General features: G+C 35.7%; 1 protein-coding gene across 5 annotated transcripts in view; it reads right to left on the bottom strand.

The window, feature by feature from the left end:
* Positions 1-19,984, bottom strand: part of anks1ab (ankyrin repeat and sterile alpha motif domain containing 1Ab) — a 32,248-nt gene that overhangs the window by 9,846 nt on the left and 2,418 nt on the right. For all 5 annotated transcript variants that reach the window (XM_043241869.1, XM_043241870.1, XM_043241871.1 and 2 more), the window contains 11 exons: positions 12,781-12,847; positions 7,870-7,985; positions 6,552-6,650; positions 6,073-6,219; positions 5,889-5,996; positions 5,627-5,797; positions 4,445-4,576; positions 2,560-2,631; positions 2,346-2,429; positions 1,906-2,043; positions 708-887 (listed from right to left, as the gene is read on the bottom strand). In XM_043241869.1, coding sequence (XP_043097804.1) covers positions 708-887; positions 1,906-2,043; positions 2,346-2,429; positions 2,560-2,631; positions 4,445-4,576; positions 5,627-5,797; positions 5,889-5,996; positions 6,073-6,219; positions 6,552-6,650; positions 7,870-7,985; positions 12,781-12,847 — 1,314 coding nt within the window. The remainder of the gene's footprint in view (positions 1-707; positions 888-1,905; positions 2,044-2,345; positions 2,430-2,559; positions 2,632-4,444; positions 4,577-5,626; positions 5,798-5,888; positions 5,997-6,072; positions 6,220-6,551; positions 6,651-7,869; positions 7,986-12,780; positions 12,848-19,984) is intronic.

Genomic DNA, 19,984 nt, shown 5'->3' with positions numbered 1-19,984 from the left:
ATGGGCTTCAGACAATCATCACACCAGGGATGTTCTCACTGCATCATCTACGCAGCGTTGAAGTGAAAGAGAACAATCTGTGACCAGGGACCTTAAGGCATTTAGGAAAAACCTTAAGAAACTGTGAATCAGTTATACCTTCCCAGCCATTAAATATGACATTTACTCTAATTAAAGTCGATTCAGGATATTTTAATTATTTTAGTGTTGTTTTTTTTACGTTTTATGTGAAGCATCTGTGGCAAGCTGTTGATTAACATGCAGAATGATTTTGACTCGTCCCGCAGTTTGTATAAGCAAGCAAAAATCACGTTTACAGTGATGCACTCAAAGTGGAGAATGATATACTGCAATAAACTTTAGAAAATACACAAGGTTTATAAAGTAAAAAAGCCTTTAATGTACCAGTAACTTTAACACAATATGCACAATGATACCAAGATGGGAGTTTTGCGTAAACCAAACTACATCCCACCACTATATGTACTATTTAGACAACTTTAGAACTCAAATAAAAGTTTTGTACAGATTCAGAAGAATCTTGTTTTAAAAAAATTAAATAAGCTGCACATTTCTGCTTTAAAGCCTATACACATCCATTGTAAGTGCAATACTGTGAACACTGTTTTCTGAGGCGATCAAAAATATGTTAACAATATATTCATGATACTATACTATCAGATAGCATGTGCTGAAGTCATACTCACAGTGGAGCGGCGCATGCTGTTGCGGGACTGTGAGGTGGGCCTGTTGGTCTTGGGTTCTATGTTTTCGGAGGCTGGGCCAGCATATGAACTGTGACGACGGGACTTCTGTGCCTGGAGAGCCATCTGATAGGCTACCTCAAACGCCTGTCCCAGCGTCAGGATGATCTCATAGGTCTGTGTCTGTACAGGGAACAGCCATTAAATAATTATTACAATATGTGTTTATAATAAGGCTACAAAAAGTGGCAGAGAAAACTATACTACACTATAGGCTCAGCTCTGTTTAACTGACCAAAATGTGTTTATACAGTAGCTAGCTAGCTAGTAAATCAGATGTAGGCTAGTTAGCACTATTTCATTAACACTTTATAATATTACTGTCTCATATAGAAGCACAGTACTGTTTAAAAGATTGGACACGTTATTGTTTTTAATGTTTTGGAAAGAAGTCTCTTATTCTAATCAATCCTGCATCCATTTGACCTAAAATACAAAACAGTAATATTGTTAAATATTATAATTTTAAATAACTTTAAATAATTTTAAAATGTATTTCTATGATGCAAACTGAATTTTCAGTATCATTTCCCCAGCCTTCAGTATCACATGATCCTTCAGAGATCATTCTAATAGGCTGATTTCTTATCAATTTTGGATTTTTTTTTTTATTTTTTATTTTCAGGATTCTTTGAATAAAACATATAAAACATAAAACACAGAATGGCATATTTTTAAAACTTTCATACCTATACACCATCATTTAAAACTGGGGACAGCAGTTCTTTCTTTTTTTTTTTAAAGGAATGAATTTTTTTATTCAATAAGGATGTGTTAAACTAATTAAAAGTGACCATACAGACTTATATAGTTTAAAAAAAGATAGCTGTTTTGAATAAATGCTGTTCTTTTTCAGTATTTATTTAATCAAAGAACACATGCTTTTGTGTTGCTCAATGAAAGAATTAGTTCAAGTTCTACTTACTATTAAATTACTATATTAAAATGTCAGAAATGTAATTTTTAAGATGAGTATTAGTTTGCATGCATGTCAGCACGTCCCCAAATTTCCAATTAATTGGCATAAATTTGCGTAAAATCTTACTTAGAATATTTCCAAAATTCCCCAGATTAAGTTCCCATGAAATGTTTCCGGAAATGTTCCACCCCATTAGCAACCTTAGATAAAAACAACACCCACCACTTCTACTGTGGTGAAGACGTGGCAGAAGTGATAGCCAGACTTCAGATCTTTTGTGATGTATGCAAATGTGCAAAGGTCGTCCGGATCCTGGGCTGCGCAAGAGATGTTCTGGATCTCATGCTCTGCAACCATTGCCTGCAAAAGTATAAAAATACTGAGCGAGTCCATTACAATTCTCAAACATCCGCAAAAAACATGAGCACTTCACTAATTCATAACCATACAGGGCTGTGTAACCATATATAACTATAATCTATCATTCATGCCTGTGCCACAAATAGTGCAGAGGATGGGTCACTGTCGTACAAATCTCTAACTCTGACAGTGAGTGCTTAGCAAACACAACTAATCATAAGAAAGAGTTTAGCTCTCCTTCTCTGCAGCGAGGCGAACCACTGTTAACTTTAGTTGGAATATGTATTAGCAGTTGCTCTTACCTTGGTGGCTGCGTCAACAAACTTAACTCCTCTGTAGGTGATATTCAGTATTATGACGGGACCTTTCCGGTGATCCTTTGATTTCTGGTAAACATTAGAAAACAAGAATTTATTTAAAAATGATAAAGGCTCACAAATCTGTGCGCAAATGTAACAAAAATTGTAAGACATTAAATAGTAGCATATTAAATGATATATATATATCTACATGTACCCTTATTCTAGCGCAGGCCTCCTGCGTGGATTCAATTCCTCGCAGGTCTCGGATGATCACAGACCCTAAATACTGGATAAGGAAGAATGGAAAATATATTTGGTCAGAAATGCATATATATTCAGCAGAAGATGTTAAAATGTAAACAAAATACATTGCGATTTTATGAAATATTATTACAATTTAAAATAACTTAATATACTGTAAAACGTCATTTATGCAAATCTGAATTTTCAGCATCATTACTGCAGTCTTCAGTGTCACATGATCCTTATTTCCTTAATATCCTTTATATTATTGTGGAAAACAAAAAGAATATTAATTGAAACTAAAATATTTTGTAATGTTATTAATATATAATACACCTATTGCTATTATGCCACATAATACTGCCTCTCTCGGTTTCATCCTATAGGATTCACATTTTAAAAATAACAATGACGTTCAAAAGAGCACTTAAATTTTTAATGCGGTGCTCATTAATGGATCTTTTATTATTTAAATCTAGACTCTGTCTTACTCTGGTTTTGATCTTGATGACCTGAGTCACAATCCTTTTGAAAATCCTTTCGGGGTTTGAGCCGTACTGGTTAGTTCACAAACTCTGACATACAGAGTGCTCGCAGAGGCCCTGTGAGTCCATTTCCTGATCTCTCTCCATTATTCTTTTAAAAATTCAGTTTTAGTGAAACAGACCATCCAAGATGGAAACAGATTTGGAGAAATGACATCAATGGATGCTCTGCACTGAATGGGTGCCGTCAGAATAAGAGTCCAAACAGCGGATATAAACACCGGTCCAGTCCAACAAATAAAGTGCCGTATTATGGATATTTTGCCTTGGTCTGAATGAAAATGGAAATAAATTTTTTGCCACTAGGTGTCTTTTTTTAGCATTTAAATGAAATCAACCAATCACCGAAGGGCTGGATTGAATGGATTGTTTGGGAGCCTTTACAAAAAGGTAAAAAATGCATCCTTTTTGACCTCGCATGCATGCCAACCTGTTGCTTGGGACTCACAAAACCAATATATGAACATTTCATAACCCATAACAGGGGTTTTTAATGCCTTATGAAGCAAAGAAGCTGCATGTTTGTAAAAAAAAAAAAAAAAAGACTGTTTAAAGTTAAAACACCTTAATGATTGATTTGTTTCTTACAAACATGCATCTTTTCATTTCACAAGATATTAAATGACAGACTGGTGTGTTGTGGATTACTTGTGATATTTATTCAGCTGTTTGGGCTCTCATTCTGACGGCACCCATTCACTGCAGTGGATCCAACGGTGATGAAGTGACAGAATGCCACATTCTCAAAATCTGCTCCCATGCAGATTCTCCACATTGGACGGCTAGATCATGTACGCATTTTCGGCAAACGATCATTTATTGGTGAATTATTCCTTTTCAAAATAAATCTTAAATCACATTTAAACTGCTCTGATAAAAACAAAGTGCTGCCAAAAGAATAATCGTGATTCATTTTTGTTTACATAATATATGTATAGTGTACATTTATTATGTATATATGAACAAACACACACATATAGGTGTACACAGTACATATATCATATATTTACATGATGTTCTTATTTTATACTATATATAAATATACTTAATATATCAATATAACATTTTTCGTAAATATATACATGCATGTGTTGGTATTTACATTATATATACATAATAAATATACAACAGTAATAAAAGCACAAACATGAAAACAACGTTTTACTTTGATAGTTTTTGGGTGCATGAGAGCGACTGAAGAAAGTTACTATCATAACAACCCTTTGTTAAAAGCCTGAAGCCCAGTGGCATAAGATTTGATAAATCTATTGTGAAGTGTGTAAATAACAAATCCTCATAGAAAAGACTTACTCTGGCCTCATAAACGCAGGACTCCGTGATCAGTTTGTCAGGATGATGGTGCCAGGTGGAGACTGTGGTGTATGTGGCAGAGTGGCTGGAAGGACGAAGATTTAGACGTGAATGTCGATCTGCGTGACGGTCCTAATGGAAAACAAGAAGTCAAAGTCACATCAAATATATATATATATATATATATATATATATATATACACACTATATATTTATATTCAAAGTGGAGTTATATTTAATGGTATTTTGCAGCATCTTATTATTGTTCCTCCATAAATTTAAAAGCATAATGAGTTTAAATTATTGAAAAATTGCCTTATTTAAAAGCGGCATGAATTATTCATGTTCTGTGGTGTTCAGATGTGTTAGCGTGCCCCGTGGTAACACACATCAGCATTCAAACATCTACGAGGATGAATTCTTCACAAAGACCTCGTAAGCATTTTAGCTCATTTGTTAGAGAGCATGTGGAAACATAAATAGTAAATTTTGCTAAATATGTTTCATGAAAAATTCACTTTTAGTATTAAAAATTCCACAAAATCTGAACGGAAATCCTCATTTCATTTAACAGAAAACGTTTAAAAGAAAAACTGATCTTACAGATTTTTTGTAAAAATTGACAATAAAAAGGTAAAATAAAAAAAAAGCACATAAATACTTTTATTTTTCTGTTATTTAGGTTGAATAAAGTAACATTTTTTACTAATTTGGCTAAAATATCAAAAGCGTTATAATTTTAAATGATTACTTTTTATATTTAAATGTCATATCACCTTAATTTCTAAGAAAATACAATTGCATAAGAATCAGGGTTATAGAATTAAAACCACAAAAAAGTTTTTATTAACTGAAATAAAATAAACGTTCATTTAAATAATCAAAAATATATATATATTTTTAATGTACGCCTAATTTCGCATTTTGATTTAATTTATCTTATTGTACTAAAATACATCAAACAAAAATGCAAAAAAATACAAAAAGGATAAAGGAAAAAAATAAAAAAATTACAACAAAATTACTAAAACTTTACTAAAACTAAAATGAAAAAAGACAGACTTAAAATATTACACTATGCCTTTTTTTTATTATGCAATGTAGAGCTACAGTTTTCACAGTGATTCATTACTTGAAAGGAGTCATTATAATCACAGTGATCACAGTCACAGAAGTTCTTACATGTGAGCGTGACCTTTCACCGAAGGAGCGAAGGGAAATACTGCCATCCTGATCCAACGCTCTGCTCTTTCTGCCCGATTCTCCCAATGGGAGCAACATGTCCATGGAGCGACTGGTGTACGGATCCATATAACTGAGCGGTGACGTATTTTGAGACAACAGGTCCTGAATCTAATACACACGAGCAAGGTAAAACACATTTATTTTTACATCTAAATATCATGCATTGAAATCCATTTTGGGAATTAATTGTGTCTATTACCTTAAGTTGGGAAAAGCGGTTGGATTTTGAAGGCGCTTCCTCATACGGTCTCTCCGCGATTGAGGCGATGATTCTTTTTCTGTGACCAAGCAGGCCAATTTTCAACACCTGCATAGAGAGTGTATCAGATCGCCGTACACACATCACACAAAGGCCTACACACCGGCATGAAAAGCACACTTACGTTAACAATTTCAAGCTCCCACAGGTTCTTAACGCAGTCCAGGGTGCGGTAGCCGCTAGATAAGAAGTTGTGCAAATACTCTCCAAGACCCAGAGTTTCCAGCCATGAGAACAGAGAGGTGCTGCCGTCACAGCCCAGAGCTTTCACCTGAAGGAGGAGGAAAGCACAGTCTCAAAATAAATTGCATAGCATAGCATATATAATTCACTCAGAGAAGCCAGGAGAGACATTTGGACACTTAAGCAACACTTTTAATGTCAGAATGCGATTGCATTAGATGACAAAAAACCTAGTGCAAACAAAATGCTTTTTCAGAAGTTCACTTTCTGAGATATATTTGCAATGACTTTTCACCAACCGGTCCCAAGGTCATTTTAAGTGGACTGCGTGCTTGAAAAGTGTGCTATCTTTTCAAAAATAAATGCCACTTGGTTTCACACTTGGTGCCCAAATACTATTTAGGGACTGAAAGGCGCTACCTTTGGGAGGCTTTTTGCTGCATGAAGGATTTTCTTTCTGTGGCCTGGGTCGGTGATGCCAATTTCCTGAAGGTCCTCATCTTCCATCACGTTACTCCCCTGAACGTATGCACATTCACATTAGATTCTGCTTTACAAGAACAAAGCGTTGCATAAAAGTGACAGCAGAGAGTTTGCTGCCACACTTTAAGGTACATCCATACTTGTGAACATCAGACACTTAGCGCATTGCAAGAATATTCAAACCAGTAACCAATTACCTCTTATGAATGTATGCGTGCATGCACACATATGCATATAAAAAATATATGTGTGTGCTGTATATATTTATATGCATATGCAAATAGGTAAATACACACATGTATTAGTATCTATTTAATATTTTAGTTGTTTTGCTTTGTGGTTTATTTAGACAGACCTGTCAATGTGATGAATTAAATGTTTTAAATGGAAAACAAATATTCCATGTAGTCATAAAAATGCAGTGTAGAAAAATATTTTTATATGAATTACAGCATGTCAAAATGCAAGGCAATGCTTAAAATGTCATGTTCCCCTTTATTCTGAAGCACTGAAATTATACTTTAATTTAAAAATAAACTTTTAAATTAGTGCTGTCAAACAATTATTTGCGATTAATCACATACAAAATAAACGTTTTGTTTACGTAACATATGTGTGTGTACTGTGTATATTTGTTATGTATATATAAACACACACACATGCATGCACATAAGAAAAACATGTTTATGTTTATATATTAAATGCATAATAAAATATGTTATATTAATATAAATATATACATGTATATTCTTTCAAAATATATACTGTATGTATGCATATTTATTTACATTTTGGTAATTTCGCGGATGCTTTTATCCAAAGCGACTTAAAAATGAAGACAGTAGAAGCAGTCAAATCCAACAAAAGACCAACAACATGCAAGCACTATGACTCACTCTCAGCTAGCCTGATGCAAAACACGTAACACATATTTTTGTTAAGCAAATGCAAGTACAAATATACATGTGTTTGTATTTATACATACATAATAAATATACACAGTAAACACATATATATTATGTAAACATTTGGATGCTATTTTGGATGCTATTAATCGCAATTATCGAAATCATTCAACAGCACTAGTTTAAAATGATACAACTATACTTTTTATTGCAGCAATTTAATATTACAGAATCTCATTTTTTTAATGATAAAACGTAGCCTTTAATCATATTTTGAGCCTTTATGAATTAGAAATATAAAAAATGACCAACCCGCTGTGCCAATCAATCTCCACACGTAAGCCACTCACCATGTAGCGCAGGTCATCGAAGCCATTGAGCACCAGTTTGCTCTCATACTGAGGAAATCCCACGTGTTCCAGCCACTCCCCCACCGACTGCTCCAGCACGCGGCTCCCAGCTGCATCTGCCGACAAAGGATGGCGTTTAAGCAGCGAAAAACCATTTAGCCTGTAGCAGCGGCACTCGGAGGCCGAGATGTGGCACTGCCACATCATCTTTGGCCAGCAGAGCTGAGGGCAGCAGCAGCAACAGCAAGGCAGTGTCCAGGCTTGAGCAACGGGCCTCCGCTAGACGCAGGGCCCCAGAAATACAGACTAAACTAGTGATGGAGATTCCTCCACAAGCCCTCACTGCAATGGAGATGAGGGCCAAGGCTGATGGGGTATGGAGGTAGACCTTGGCAGGTAGTCCTTTAAAGAAGAGCGTCAAGTCAATTAATTGGGAAAATTTGGCGTCGCTCCTCAAGAAGAGGGCAAGCAAACAAAGCAACGTCTACTCAGCTTTTCTGTATTTGATCCAAACAATTGCGCCGAGGGATGTAAGCACCCTGCCCAGACAGGAAGATCATAAAAGTTCAAGGAGAGCTTTTGGCTTGCAGCAAAACGTCGAAAACCTACGAGAAGCTACTAGGAAGTTGCAGGAAAGTGCGCCCTGCTTTGCCCCTATGAAACACACATTCCTCGACAATGCAAGGCTCGATAAAACAGACTTGTCCTTGGAATTGGAAGCGAAACCCTTCAGTAAAGCCCTAAGAACAGCTGGAGAGTAAGAATACCAATGTCAGTGAGTTTGCTACGACAGAGTCATGGATCCGTCCAACTCATTGATCAACAGTCCACCAAAATGCCATCAGAAGCCTTGCGTGACGCCAGCACGTCCTTCGAAAGATCTTCATGGCACATTTTCCCATTCCTCTCTCGAGCTGTTGATGAGGAACCCCTCCCACCATTAGAAAGCAGCCGGCTTGACCACTTCCCCGAGCAGTCCAAGTAGCGTTCTGGTCACGGTTATCCAAGTACTCCTGGTCCTTCCAAGCTTAGGCGCACCTCGCCGGACTAACATACCAGAGCGGAATGCACCATCGAAACGAGGTAAAACCAAGCCTTGATCCAGTGGAAACGATTGATAAGAAGCCCCGTTGATGGCTCGGTCCCTCTTCTTGCAGCCCTGCCCCCTTTGCACAGGTTGCTCCTCTCTTCTAGAAAACGATCCTGAGGGTCTTTCGGCCCCGATCGGGCAGCGTTCCGGTCACGGTAATCCAAGGACTGCTTAGACGCACCTCGTCGGGCTAACATACCAGAACGGAGCACGCCATCAAAGCGAGGTAAAAATGAGGTGAGCTCCAACAATGGATGGTTAACCCCATAAGAAAGCCCCGTTGGCGGCACGGTCCCTCTTGTTGCAGCCCAGCCCCCTGCTCTGGTCGCTCCGTTCCTCTTGCAGACGTTCCTAAGGGTCTTGCGCTCGGGGGCAAGGATTGCTGCATCCCTGATCCGGGAACGCTCAGTCACAGCAGCAGCTGCATTCAGCGCTCACAAAGCAAAACATCCAAATGACACAGTGCTCCTCCGGAAAGCCATCGGTAGCGCAGCTGGTAATCACCTTAAAGACATCTCAGTTCAGCTGTGCAATACGTCCACTCGCTGATTCCGGCTTGCTTGCCTCTTTGACTTGCTTTTTACCCCGGTTCTCATTGACGGAGTCCTTTCCGAGAGCTCTGCAGGGCTGCCATATGCCGTCTGATGCTGAGACCCGCTGCACGGCATATACACTCTGCTCGTTCCCAAACCCCCCTCCCTCCCGTCTCTATGCCTCTCTTTCTCTATCTGTCTCACACACACACACACACACACACTCTCTCTCTCTCTCCGTGGCGATCAATCCCCCCCACCCCCTTTTCTCTGTCTCTCTCTCTCTCTGCCCCTCTATCTATTCCCCGCTCCCCGTACTGATTAAAATTGCACGCAGGCTCTCTGATCTTGCTGGTGCAGAAAGGACACCATCAGAAAAAGGAACAAGAGACAAACCCAAACCACACACTATACCGTGCCAGGATCAGCCAGGAGGGGGAAAAAAATCCCGTACAGGTTCCTCTAACCCCGCACCCTGCAACCCCATCCCTATCCACTCCGCGCTTAAGTGCTTCCAGAGCCTCAGCACTCTCTCTATGAAAAATTAAATCGCAGCCAAGCCACATACCACGGTAAATCATCAGAGGAATTAAATTCATGAATGTGTCACTGTATCGGTGGGGAGAGGGGGGGAGGCGCGTTAAACGTTAAGTCAGCGAAACGCGCCGTGCACATGCCGCACTTAACGTATTCCCACCCGTGCCCACCTTCACGTTGGACACATCCGAGTCCGGTCGGCAGAATTCAGGTCCGCCAGACGTGATCGAACTGTAGCGCTTGCGTCTCGTGCGCAGACGACGCCGAGTGCGTTTTCCGTAGCGTGATGCAGTCTAATTCAGTGTCACACATGAGTGCTGCTTCATGCATGCATGTAGGGCATTATCTGCATGCAGCTGAGAGCTGGGGAATCATACGAACTGTCAGCCTGCCGGGCGTTATTCATATACACACACTGAATGAGTCTTGATATGTTAAGTGCATCCAAACATCCGCGGACTCAAAAGGACGCTCACTTCTAACGGAGGAGGTATAAGTATTGGGGTGCATTTTATTTATTTAGCAGACGCTTTTATCCCGAACTACCAAAACAAGGAAGAACACTAAGAAATATGGTCAAAACATATGTACACTGAATTGGATCCGCCATGTTTTTTTATGTATGTAGTACATAAATGTATTGCATACATTGAGATTAATCCATTCAGCAGACACTTTTATCCAACATGAGCAAAATGAGGAAAAACAAGAAGCCAATCATTTTAGCAACCCCCAGCATTCGATACTGTGGTCTTATATGTAAAAACCTATGGTAGTTCTGTGGTAGTGTTCTTTGCAGTTCTTTGGAGAAACATGTAAATGCCATGGCTCTAGAAATAAGAAATGACTCTAGCAGTACCATGGTAAGGAGATATCAGAATGTAAATCCATAGTGATCTAAATTTTATTTGCAAAGACAATAGACATTTGGGTGTATCGTAATAATATAAATAAAAATGAAAAATAGAAAGATAAATGAATACATTTCATAATAATACTGTTTAAATATAGAAAAACTTATTTAAATAATATTTCAGAATATATATATATATATATATATATATATATATATATATATATATATATATATATATATGAATTTATATTTAAATATTCTGATATTATTTATTGCAATGGTGAATTTATATGACACAATTCTAAGAAAAATACTATAAATATATATAAAAAAATTATATTTAATTAAAATTAGATATTTATTATTCTTTTGTTTTTATTTAATTAATTAATATTTTTACAAAAGAAATACAGAAAAAGAATGTTTCTTTTCCCCCCTTTTCTCCAATATCACAGTCTTAATCTTAAGAGCTCTTCAACTTTTTCCAATAAACAGTAGACTTAAAAAATGACCCCCGGTGACACGGTAAGAATTTTGAGGCGTGAAAAAAAAACAAAAAACACACATTTCAGAAGACACTGGCATTTTCATCGCCAACAACAGCAAACAAGCGTCTCATTACGCACAGACTCCCGTAAGAATTTTAAGGACAACGTCTCACAGAACAATAGCGCTGTCTGTTCCTTTGAAGTGATCCTCAGCTGTACAATTTCTAAATAATTGTATCTCTCCTAGAAAAGTCCATTAAAATATAGTGCTCTCTCGCCATATATAGCAACTACCTAGGGAGGCTCCACTCCAGAAGAAAAGAATATCAAGTCCTAATTACTGAGTATCATTGCGACGGCCACAGTAAATGGATCGTGATCTCATCTCTTTAAAGTAGGCCCTCTGCGCACATCGTGTAACGGAGGGTGTCTGTGTCAAAATACCAGGTAAAAAAAAAATATCAGACGAGACCAAATAGGGGTGAAAAGTGAGAGCCTGCGCTTGAGAAAGAAAACCGCTGGTTGTTAAAGACTAGAGAAACAACTGTGACCCGAGGGATGATTCAGCCGAAGCAAAGCTTTGCAGACTGTCACAGAGGCTAGACTGCTGTTAACGTACCGGATTAGTTTTTGTTTAGACATATTAATACGACTGTTTACAACCAGGCTGTCGATGTATTAAAATCAGCATTAGTCTCGTAATGCTTTCGCTTTAAATGTGCCAAATGCGCTCCTCTGTCTGTAAATATCCGTTTTTCCTATTAAAAACATATTTGTTTCCTCTCCTGATAATAAATAAAACATAAATGCAACGCTAATCTAACACTAAACACACGTCTGGGGAGAACGCATATTAGTATTTGAATCTCAAATTTCTATAATTTATAGAATTAGAAAAATTAATACTTACTATTAATAAATAAAAACGATGCAGATATCAATATAAGGATAAAACAGTCTACATTTAAACATAAACTAAAAGGGTATTTATTAATAAATGTATTAATGTTCATTTAATATGTCTTGCTAAAAGACAACTCTTGAGGAAACAAAATACAAACAGCGCTGTTTTCTCCGCAACGTTTTTAACATTTTCTTAGTTTGTAGGTTATTAAGCTTTGATATCATAAAAATCAGCTAACAAACTAAATAATCTGCAAACCCTGCATTTCATGTCTTTATCTCAAATAGTTATAGGTAAGTGTGGTGATATGAATTTTAACACCCAGAAATTTCAATTATGTCATCAAAAAAGTTGAAATATAGCTGAATAAAATGAAATCTAAATAATAAACTTGCTACATTTTACTGACATTGCTCATATATATATATATATATATATATATATATATATATATATATATATTTTTTTTTTTTTTTTCATATGTAGCTTTCATATTTATTTACCTTTCGATGCGGGTTGATGCTCCTCGGAGATCTCGATGCCAGCAATAAGACTCATGATCTTTTCAATCTACGATACAACAGCAAGAAAAGAAAGGTTATAAAATGCGGTTAAATATTTAATTTCACTGTAATCTGCCATGACCGGTTAGTCTTCATTGGCCTTCGTTAGAACTGATTTTAATTCATAATTCATACGCGTTGTTTGCCGGGACAACAACACAGAAAACCTTAATGTGAAAGAACGGGTTTCTCCTAGAGAGTAAAAAAAAAAAGACCATTACCGGAGACACCTTTGGTTCGGTAGCGTTTACGAATCGGCCAAAACCTTAAAAACAATTAATAACCCGGCCGCCCTGAGCGATATACCAAAAAAACGTACCGACTAGACTGGCAAAGCGAAATCGCATTCATAAGAACGCTTCTCCATCTGTGTAAGAGCTTGAAGATTACTCTCCAAATCAATAGACTTTTAGGAGAGGCCTGAAATAGAAAATGCTGGTTTTTGATGTAATATTTAAAGTCTGGCAAACTCATCTGCTGTGTGCTTGTGGCGTCAACATGCTGGCAAGCCCCTAGATTCATTTAGCAGTCAGATGCCACGGTCCACGTGCTAGATCCCCTCAAGCCATACAGGCCTTTGCATTTCCCGCTCTCAAGTAACCTACATACTGTACTGACTTACTTCTGTACACTTTTCGTGTCTATCCATTATAGAATGCACAATGCATCCTCACACCGTTATATGGTACACTTCCCAGAATCCCTCAGCTGTCTGTGCTCATTCCAGGCTTCATCTGCTCATACGTGTTAAGAAGTACAGGCATGTTATAGCTCGCATTAAGAGAAGATTCTATATTAGGGTTAATGTCAAACACGTTAATGTCAACTGGAAATCAAAATGAACTCTGTATTTGCTTTCTTTTTCATGCTATTCATGCTATTCCAACTAATCAATTGCTGTCAAATAAAAAGAGGTCCTGCAATGCAAACTGTTTTATTTGGATAGGTTTGCAAACCCCTTTTACTTTTGTAATATTTTTCATATTGACTTTTAAGATGGGTTTATAACAATACTGCTGGTTTCATGTCAGAAGTCGTATATTGTGGTGGTGGACACTACTTTGCAAAATATTATTATATTGTAAAATGCACACAAATGCTAATTTGGAATATTATACAGTGAATATACTAGTGTTTTTATATATATATATATATATATATATATATATATATATATATATATATATATATATTTATTTTTTTCTTTTTTTTCTTTATATTTGCATGCATTTACATGCATTTATGCATATTCATATAATTTATATTATCCATAAATGAATTTAATATATATGCATAACATATTTTTCTAAAATATATACATGCATGTGCATAATAAAAATTTATATACACACAATAATATATACACTCACATAGTATGTAAATAACAACTTATTTTGAATGCAATAAATTGCTTGATTCATCATTTGACAGCAGTAGTATTTTTAATTAGATGCCATGTAATTTTTAATGATATTAAATTAGACTTAAATTTTTTTAATCATCAATAACGTTGATATACTATTACCTTTTTTGTTAATATTTTCAATTAGATTTTATTTTTATACTTTACATTTTCACTCTAATTAAAAATATATATTTTTCAAATATAAATTATTTATTAGCTTTTGCTTATTTTACTTGGATTAATTGAAATGATAAATTTTTTGGCAACTCACTGAAATCATTTATTTTTAGTTTTAGTTAACTAATCCTGTATGAGAAAAAAAAGCCCTAAAACAAATTTAACGGAGATGGACTACAATAACTGAAACTTTCAGCCGTGAATCAGCATGTATTTTATTATTTGCTTTTTAAATGTTTTTTTGTATTTTTTACCCAAATATTTTCCTTTTTTTCCCATGTTTTCATTCACAAACATACAGTGTGTAAGAAGGACCACACGTATCGACTGCAGATTCCTTCAAAATGCGTAGAATGTCGTTTTTGAGGAATTCACCGAAGTGTAGAGAGAGACCGAGACGTAGCGGGAGAGTTATTGCGGTCGTAGCCTCCAGCCACGGAGTTCCAAAAACAGTTCATGAAAGGCGAGCATTTTCATTCTGCAGAGACAGCAATAAGGAACATCACACAATGTCCGACCTAATGAGTGAATATGTAGAAGCCAGCAGCTTGAGAAAATGTGAAGTCGGGGGGTAATAAAGATTTCATACAGCTCTGCCTCCTCCCGTGTGCCAGAGTAGTAACAAGATTACAGGCTTCAGAGACCGGAGCGATGGCCAATGGCTTGCTGACACCACAGAGCCTCTCTGATTAAAGCAGAGACACCAGGACACTGGGATAGGATCTCGTTCAGATACCAGTCTATAAATGCCACTGTCGGTAAATATAGATTTTGGACCATAAAACCAGTCATCAGGGTCCGTTTCGTGAAAATGAGATTCATATATCAATGTGAAAGCTGAATACGTCAGCTTATCATTGATGTATAGTTTGTTCGGATGGGACGATATTTGGCCGATTTGCAACCTGGGAGCAAAAAAAAAAATGGAAACATTGAGAAAACTGCCTTTAAACTTGTCCAAATGAAGTCTTTAGCGATGCTAATCAGAGAGTGTGTTTTGATATATTTAAGGCACTTTAAGGAACATGATCTTTACTTAATACCTCAATACCCGTATACATTTTAGAAAAATATGTTATGCTTATATATTAAATATATTTATGGATAATATAAATTATATGAACATGCATGCAAATACAGAGAGTATGTTTTGATATACTGTATCTTCTCATCTTTACTTAATATCTCAATAATTGTATTTAATCAGTCATTTTGACCCATACTCTATATTTTTGGCTATTGCTAGAAATACATCCACTCCACATTTGTATTAACAATCTGTAATATCGTGCATAAATTAAAACTGAACATTATTTTAGCCATGTTATATACTGTATAAACCAAATAAGAGTAGCACAAAGCTTTTGTATACAGTATTAAAATTAGGGTTAAAATAATGTGCTAAAAATAATTATAGTTGTTAAATTATGACTTATTCGGTTATTTATTTATTATTAATCACTGATAAAATAAAATAAAACCAATATGTGAATGCTTTATTTTATTTATGATTCATGCATCACTGAAAGAGACTCATTATAGCGTAGAACCGCTTACAGACGCTTTCTCGCTTTGCGCCTGTGAAAAATGATGTATTTCAGTCATCTGTCTCCGCTAACAAGTAACAAGTTGCACGAGGCATAGCGCTTGATTAAATGCATTAATGCATTATTTTGTTTAAAACGACCTTCATGTTAACTCAGCAGCTTTAGCGTTGACCATTAATCATTTACCCGCTGTACTCGTGCTCCTACCTGCTTTCTTGTTTTCATGTAAATGCAATTGGTTTTGATGGGAAAAATGAATGTCGATTTCAGCTCAAAAAAAGAAGAAGCTCAGTGCACATGTAAAGTCTCAGAAGCTCTCTGACAGGTGAAAGCATTTGCCGCCCACTTCTTTTCCCCCCCGTGCACATCTTTCACTTGCCATCTGAAGATACGTTCCCCCTGACATCTTCCGTTTGCGTATGAATTATGAAGAGACTTATATTGCCATCTGCGGAAAGCATGTTTGACCGCTCACTCAAACACAAAATTATTTTTAAACAGGTTTTCTGCGGAAGTGCTGAAACATTAACATACTGAGCTATGGGCTGCTAAAGTCACACTGACGGACTTAAAATTGCACACGGAGGACATACATTCACGTGTGACCAAAACTGTCATGAAATTATTTCAGTATCCATGTTTGAGCATCACTGAAAACTGATTCTGTTATTTTTAACGTTCGAGTTATTATAAATAGCAAAACGGATGAAGGCATGGGAGTTATTATTTTTGGTTTTGAAGCTGCGTCTGTTTTTGGGTCATTTTTTCCTACGCCCCTATAGATTACCTACAGGTGTGCAAGGGTTAAAACAAACTGAAAATGAAAAAATACAATTAAATAAAGTTTTATACAATTTTGCATTATTAATTGAGTCTTTTTATCGTGTAAATCTATATGGCAAATGATTAAATAAATAAAATACTATAAAAAAATTTTTTTTAAATGTTTTAATTAAATCTAATTAATGTTTATGTGATTTTATTGTGTTCCAGTCTGTTAACGGAAAGTAAAATAGTAAGTATTTTGATATGCAAACCTTAAACCAAAAATAAACCTCAACTAAATACAAAAATGTAAATGTAATTACATTTTGTATTGATGTTTAAGTCATTTAAATTTATAGCAACTGATTTAACAACAACAAACAAACAAAAAAACACAATAAAAATACTATAAAAATGATTCATTATTTAATGATCGAGTCATTTTATTGTTTCCTGGTACCTAAAAGTAAAATATTAAATATGTTTATGTGTAAACCTTTATGGCAGTTGATTAAAATAAAATAAAATAAAATAAAAATAAAATAAAATAAAATAAAATAAAAATAAAATAAAATAAAATAAAATAAAATAAAATAAAATAAAATAAAATAAAAAAGTGTGATTTTAGTATTATGGTAAAAACCTCATCGAGAGCTCAATGCCTTGAATATTATGCATCAAAAAGTAAAATTTATAAATCAAAACTTGTAAGCATTTGAGTTTGTCAATCTTTGTCAATCAAAAAAAAGTAATTTTTTCTTTTTATACCACGCTGGTTGCATTGCATTTCAAACACATCCAAAACCAGCCATGGTGATACTGTATACGGCATGCCACAGCACAGGCACATGGGAGAAGATTTTCTATAAGAAAGAGATGGCACGGATCAGAAGTTGTGTCCGAGGAGCGTTCATTACCGTGACTAACGCTCAAACGCTGACGCAGCTGTTTTGCGGCGGGATACGGTGCGGGAGCGTGCCAGGATGTTGGCTCTGTCTCCTGTATATTAGCGCTCAGCTCAGAGTTGGTTTGTATTGGTGTGTTAACAGCAGGACCACCTCATCCTCACAGCCATTTCTCCAAACCCACCCGCTCTCAGACTTATAGATGTCATCTATATATAATGTGAGACAGGATGTTCTGAGAACAGGACATTCCTGAGCACCGTATATAGATGATCTGACAGCAGCTCTATTAAACTGGTTACAGTTTGAACAGCGCTCCTAAATCTCATAATATAATCCTTCCCGGCAGCACTGGACAATAATATTTCATAAAGCTTTGAGCATAAATGCGATCAAAGTTAAGAAGCGGTAAGTGTTTTTATTTGCGAAACGGGTCGTTCTGATTCTGGATTCTGATTGGATGAGCTGCGCAAGTCAAGCGTTTGTAAAATACTGGAAATATGCACTCATCTGACTGCACAACTGAATTTAATATTAATGTGCCAAGTTACTGCATTATCTGCGTCTGTTTAGCAATGACCTAGAAAGCCATAGCAAGAACCAAGAAAAACAAAGCAACCGCCTAGCAACACCTTGGATACCACTCAGATCACCACAGCAGAAGTGTTTTTTCTATTATAGTGCTTATTAATGAGCTTTTTATTTTATGTTTTCGATTTTAATTTTTAGAGTTTATTTTGTTATGTATTTTTATTTTACTTTAGGGTTAATACATTTTTATAACATTGTTGTAACATATTTAGGTTTAAATTATTATTTCTTTAATTTTAAATTTAGTTTTTATTTATTTTATTTATTAATTCATTTAAATGTTTTTTTTAGCTAAAATTAATGCTGAACCATAAAATACAATACATTTTTTATTTTTAACTGTTTTATTTTTTATTTTAAATCAGTTGTTAAATCTTTAAATTGTTGTTATGATTATATTTTTTATTTTATGATTATTCTATTTACTTTGTGTAAAGCACTTTGTATTACTATTGTGTATGAAATATATGTGCTATATAAATAAACTTGCCTTGCCTTAAACTAAACGCAAATAAAAAAATGTTTTCTTGACAGCCGATTTTTTAATTTTTAAAATGGTTTTCATTAGTTGCAGTTAGATAATCTTTAAACTAAAACTCTAAACATTTTTCAAAGGCTGAAATAAAATAAAATATTCATTTCATAAAAAATAAAAATCAGAAATGTGAAATAACTGAAATAAATAATTTTGAGTACTAAAAGTACTAACCTTGGAAATAAAAAAAAAATTAATTAAACTATACAGAAATTCTATTTAAGTATATATACACAATATACAACTCATTATAAAACAAACAAAAAATAACCAAAATTCAACATTTGAAATTAAATGCATCCTAAATATATTAAAAAAATGCACAAAATATTATTTTATAATGTCATATATAAATATACCTCATGTGCAACCACCTAACAACATCCAAGCAACTAAATCTAAACAAGTACCTCAGCAATGCTATAGAAATAACCCATAAATTCTCTGCTGTTTGATCTGAGCCCCTCAAAGCAATGCTATATAGGCTTTGTACCAAGTTTAAAGAGACTGTAGCTAAAAACGACAACAACCTCCAAGTTTGTGTGGCTTAAGGCTCCGTCTTATTCTCTGAAAATACACATACGTTTGCCCGTCTCAGACGTTGCTACAACAGTCTCAGCTGACCGTGCCAATAACGGCGATCAGTGGCTGAATCAGATGCGTGTTTGTGGCTGTGATTAGCGCGAGGTGTGAAGGCAGCGCTGCACTGCTCGGGCCGATGATGACTAAAGCTCTGGCGCGAGGAGAGGGGAGAGAAGCGTGGGCCGACCCCTGGGAAGCTTCCTGAGAAGATGCGGAGTGACAGTTAAGGCCCAATTAGCCCCGTGCGCTGCGGCCAGCATAGAGCAGCAGAAGGACTGATGGGCCCAGCCAAGCGTTCAGCATTCAGCCACTGGCGCTGATACTGTCAAGACTCCCTTCCTTCTCTCTCGAGCGCGCGCGCTGCCCACCCACAACCAGTGCTTTTAAAAGTAACACATTACATTGTTGCGTTGCCCGTAACGAAAGTTCCAAAAATGAAACAAAAAGTTACTTTTCATTCCGAGTAACAGTTAATCTCTTAAAGAGACAGTACGACCAGAAACTTCAATTCTGTCATCGTTCAGTCTCGTGTTTTGTTCTGAACCAGTATCATTTATTGTTTTAATTAATGTATTAAGTTAGCTTTTCATTTTAAATCTAGTTTAAAATTTTATTCACGTTACGTATTGTATTGTAT

Source organism: Puntigrus tetrazona, chromosome 6 (assembly GCF_018831695.1).
Source record: "Puntigrus tetrazona isolate hp1 chromosome 6, ASM1883169v1, whole genome shotgun sequence".
Lineage (NCBI taxonomy): Eukaryota > Metazoa > Chordata > Actinopteri > Cypriniformes > Cyprinidae > Puntigrus > Puntigrus tetrazona.
This window is presented reverse-complemented; position numbering and strand designations above follow the sequence as displayed.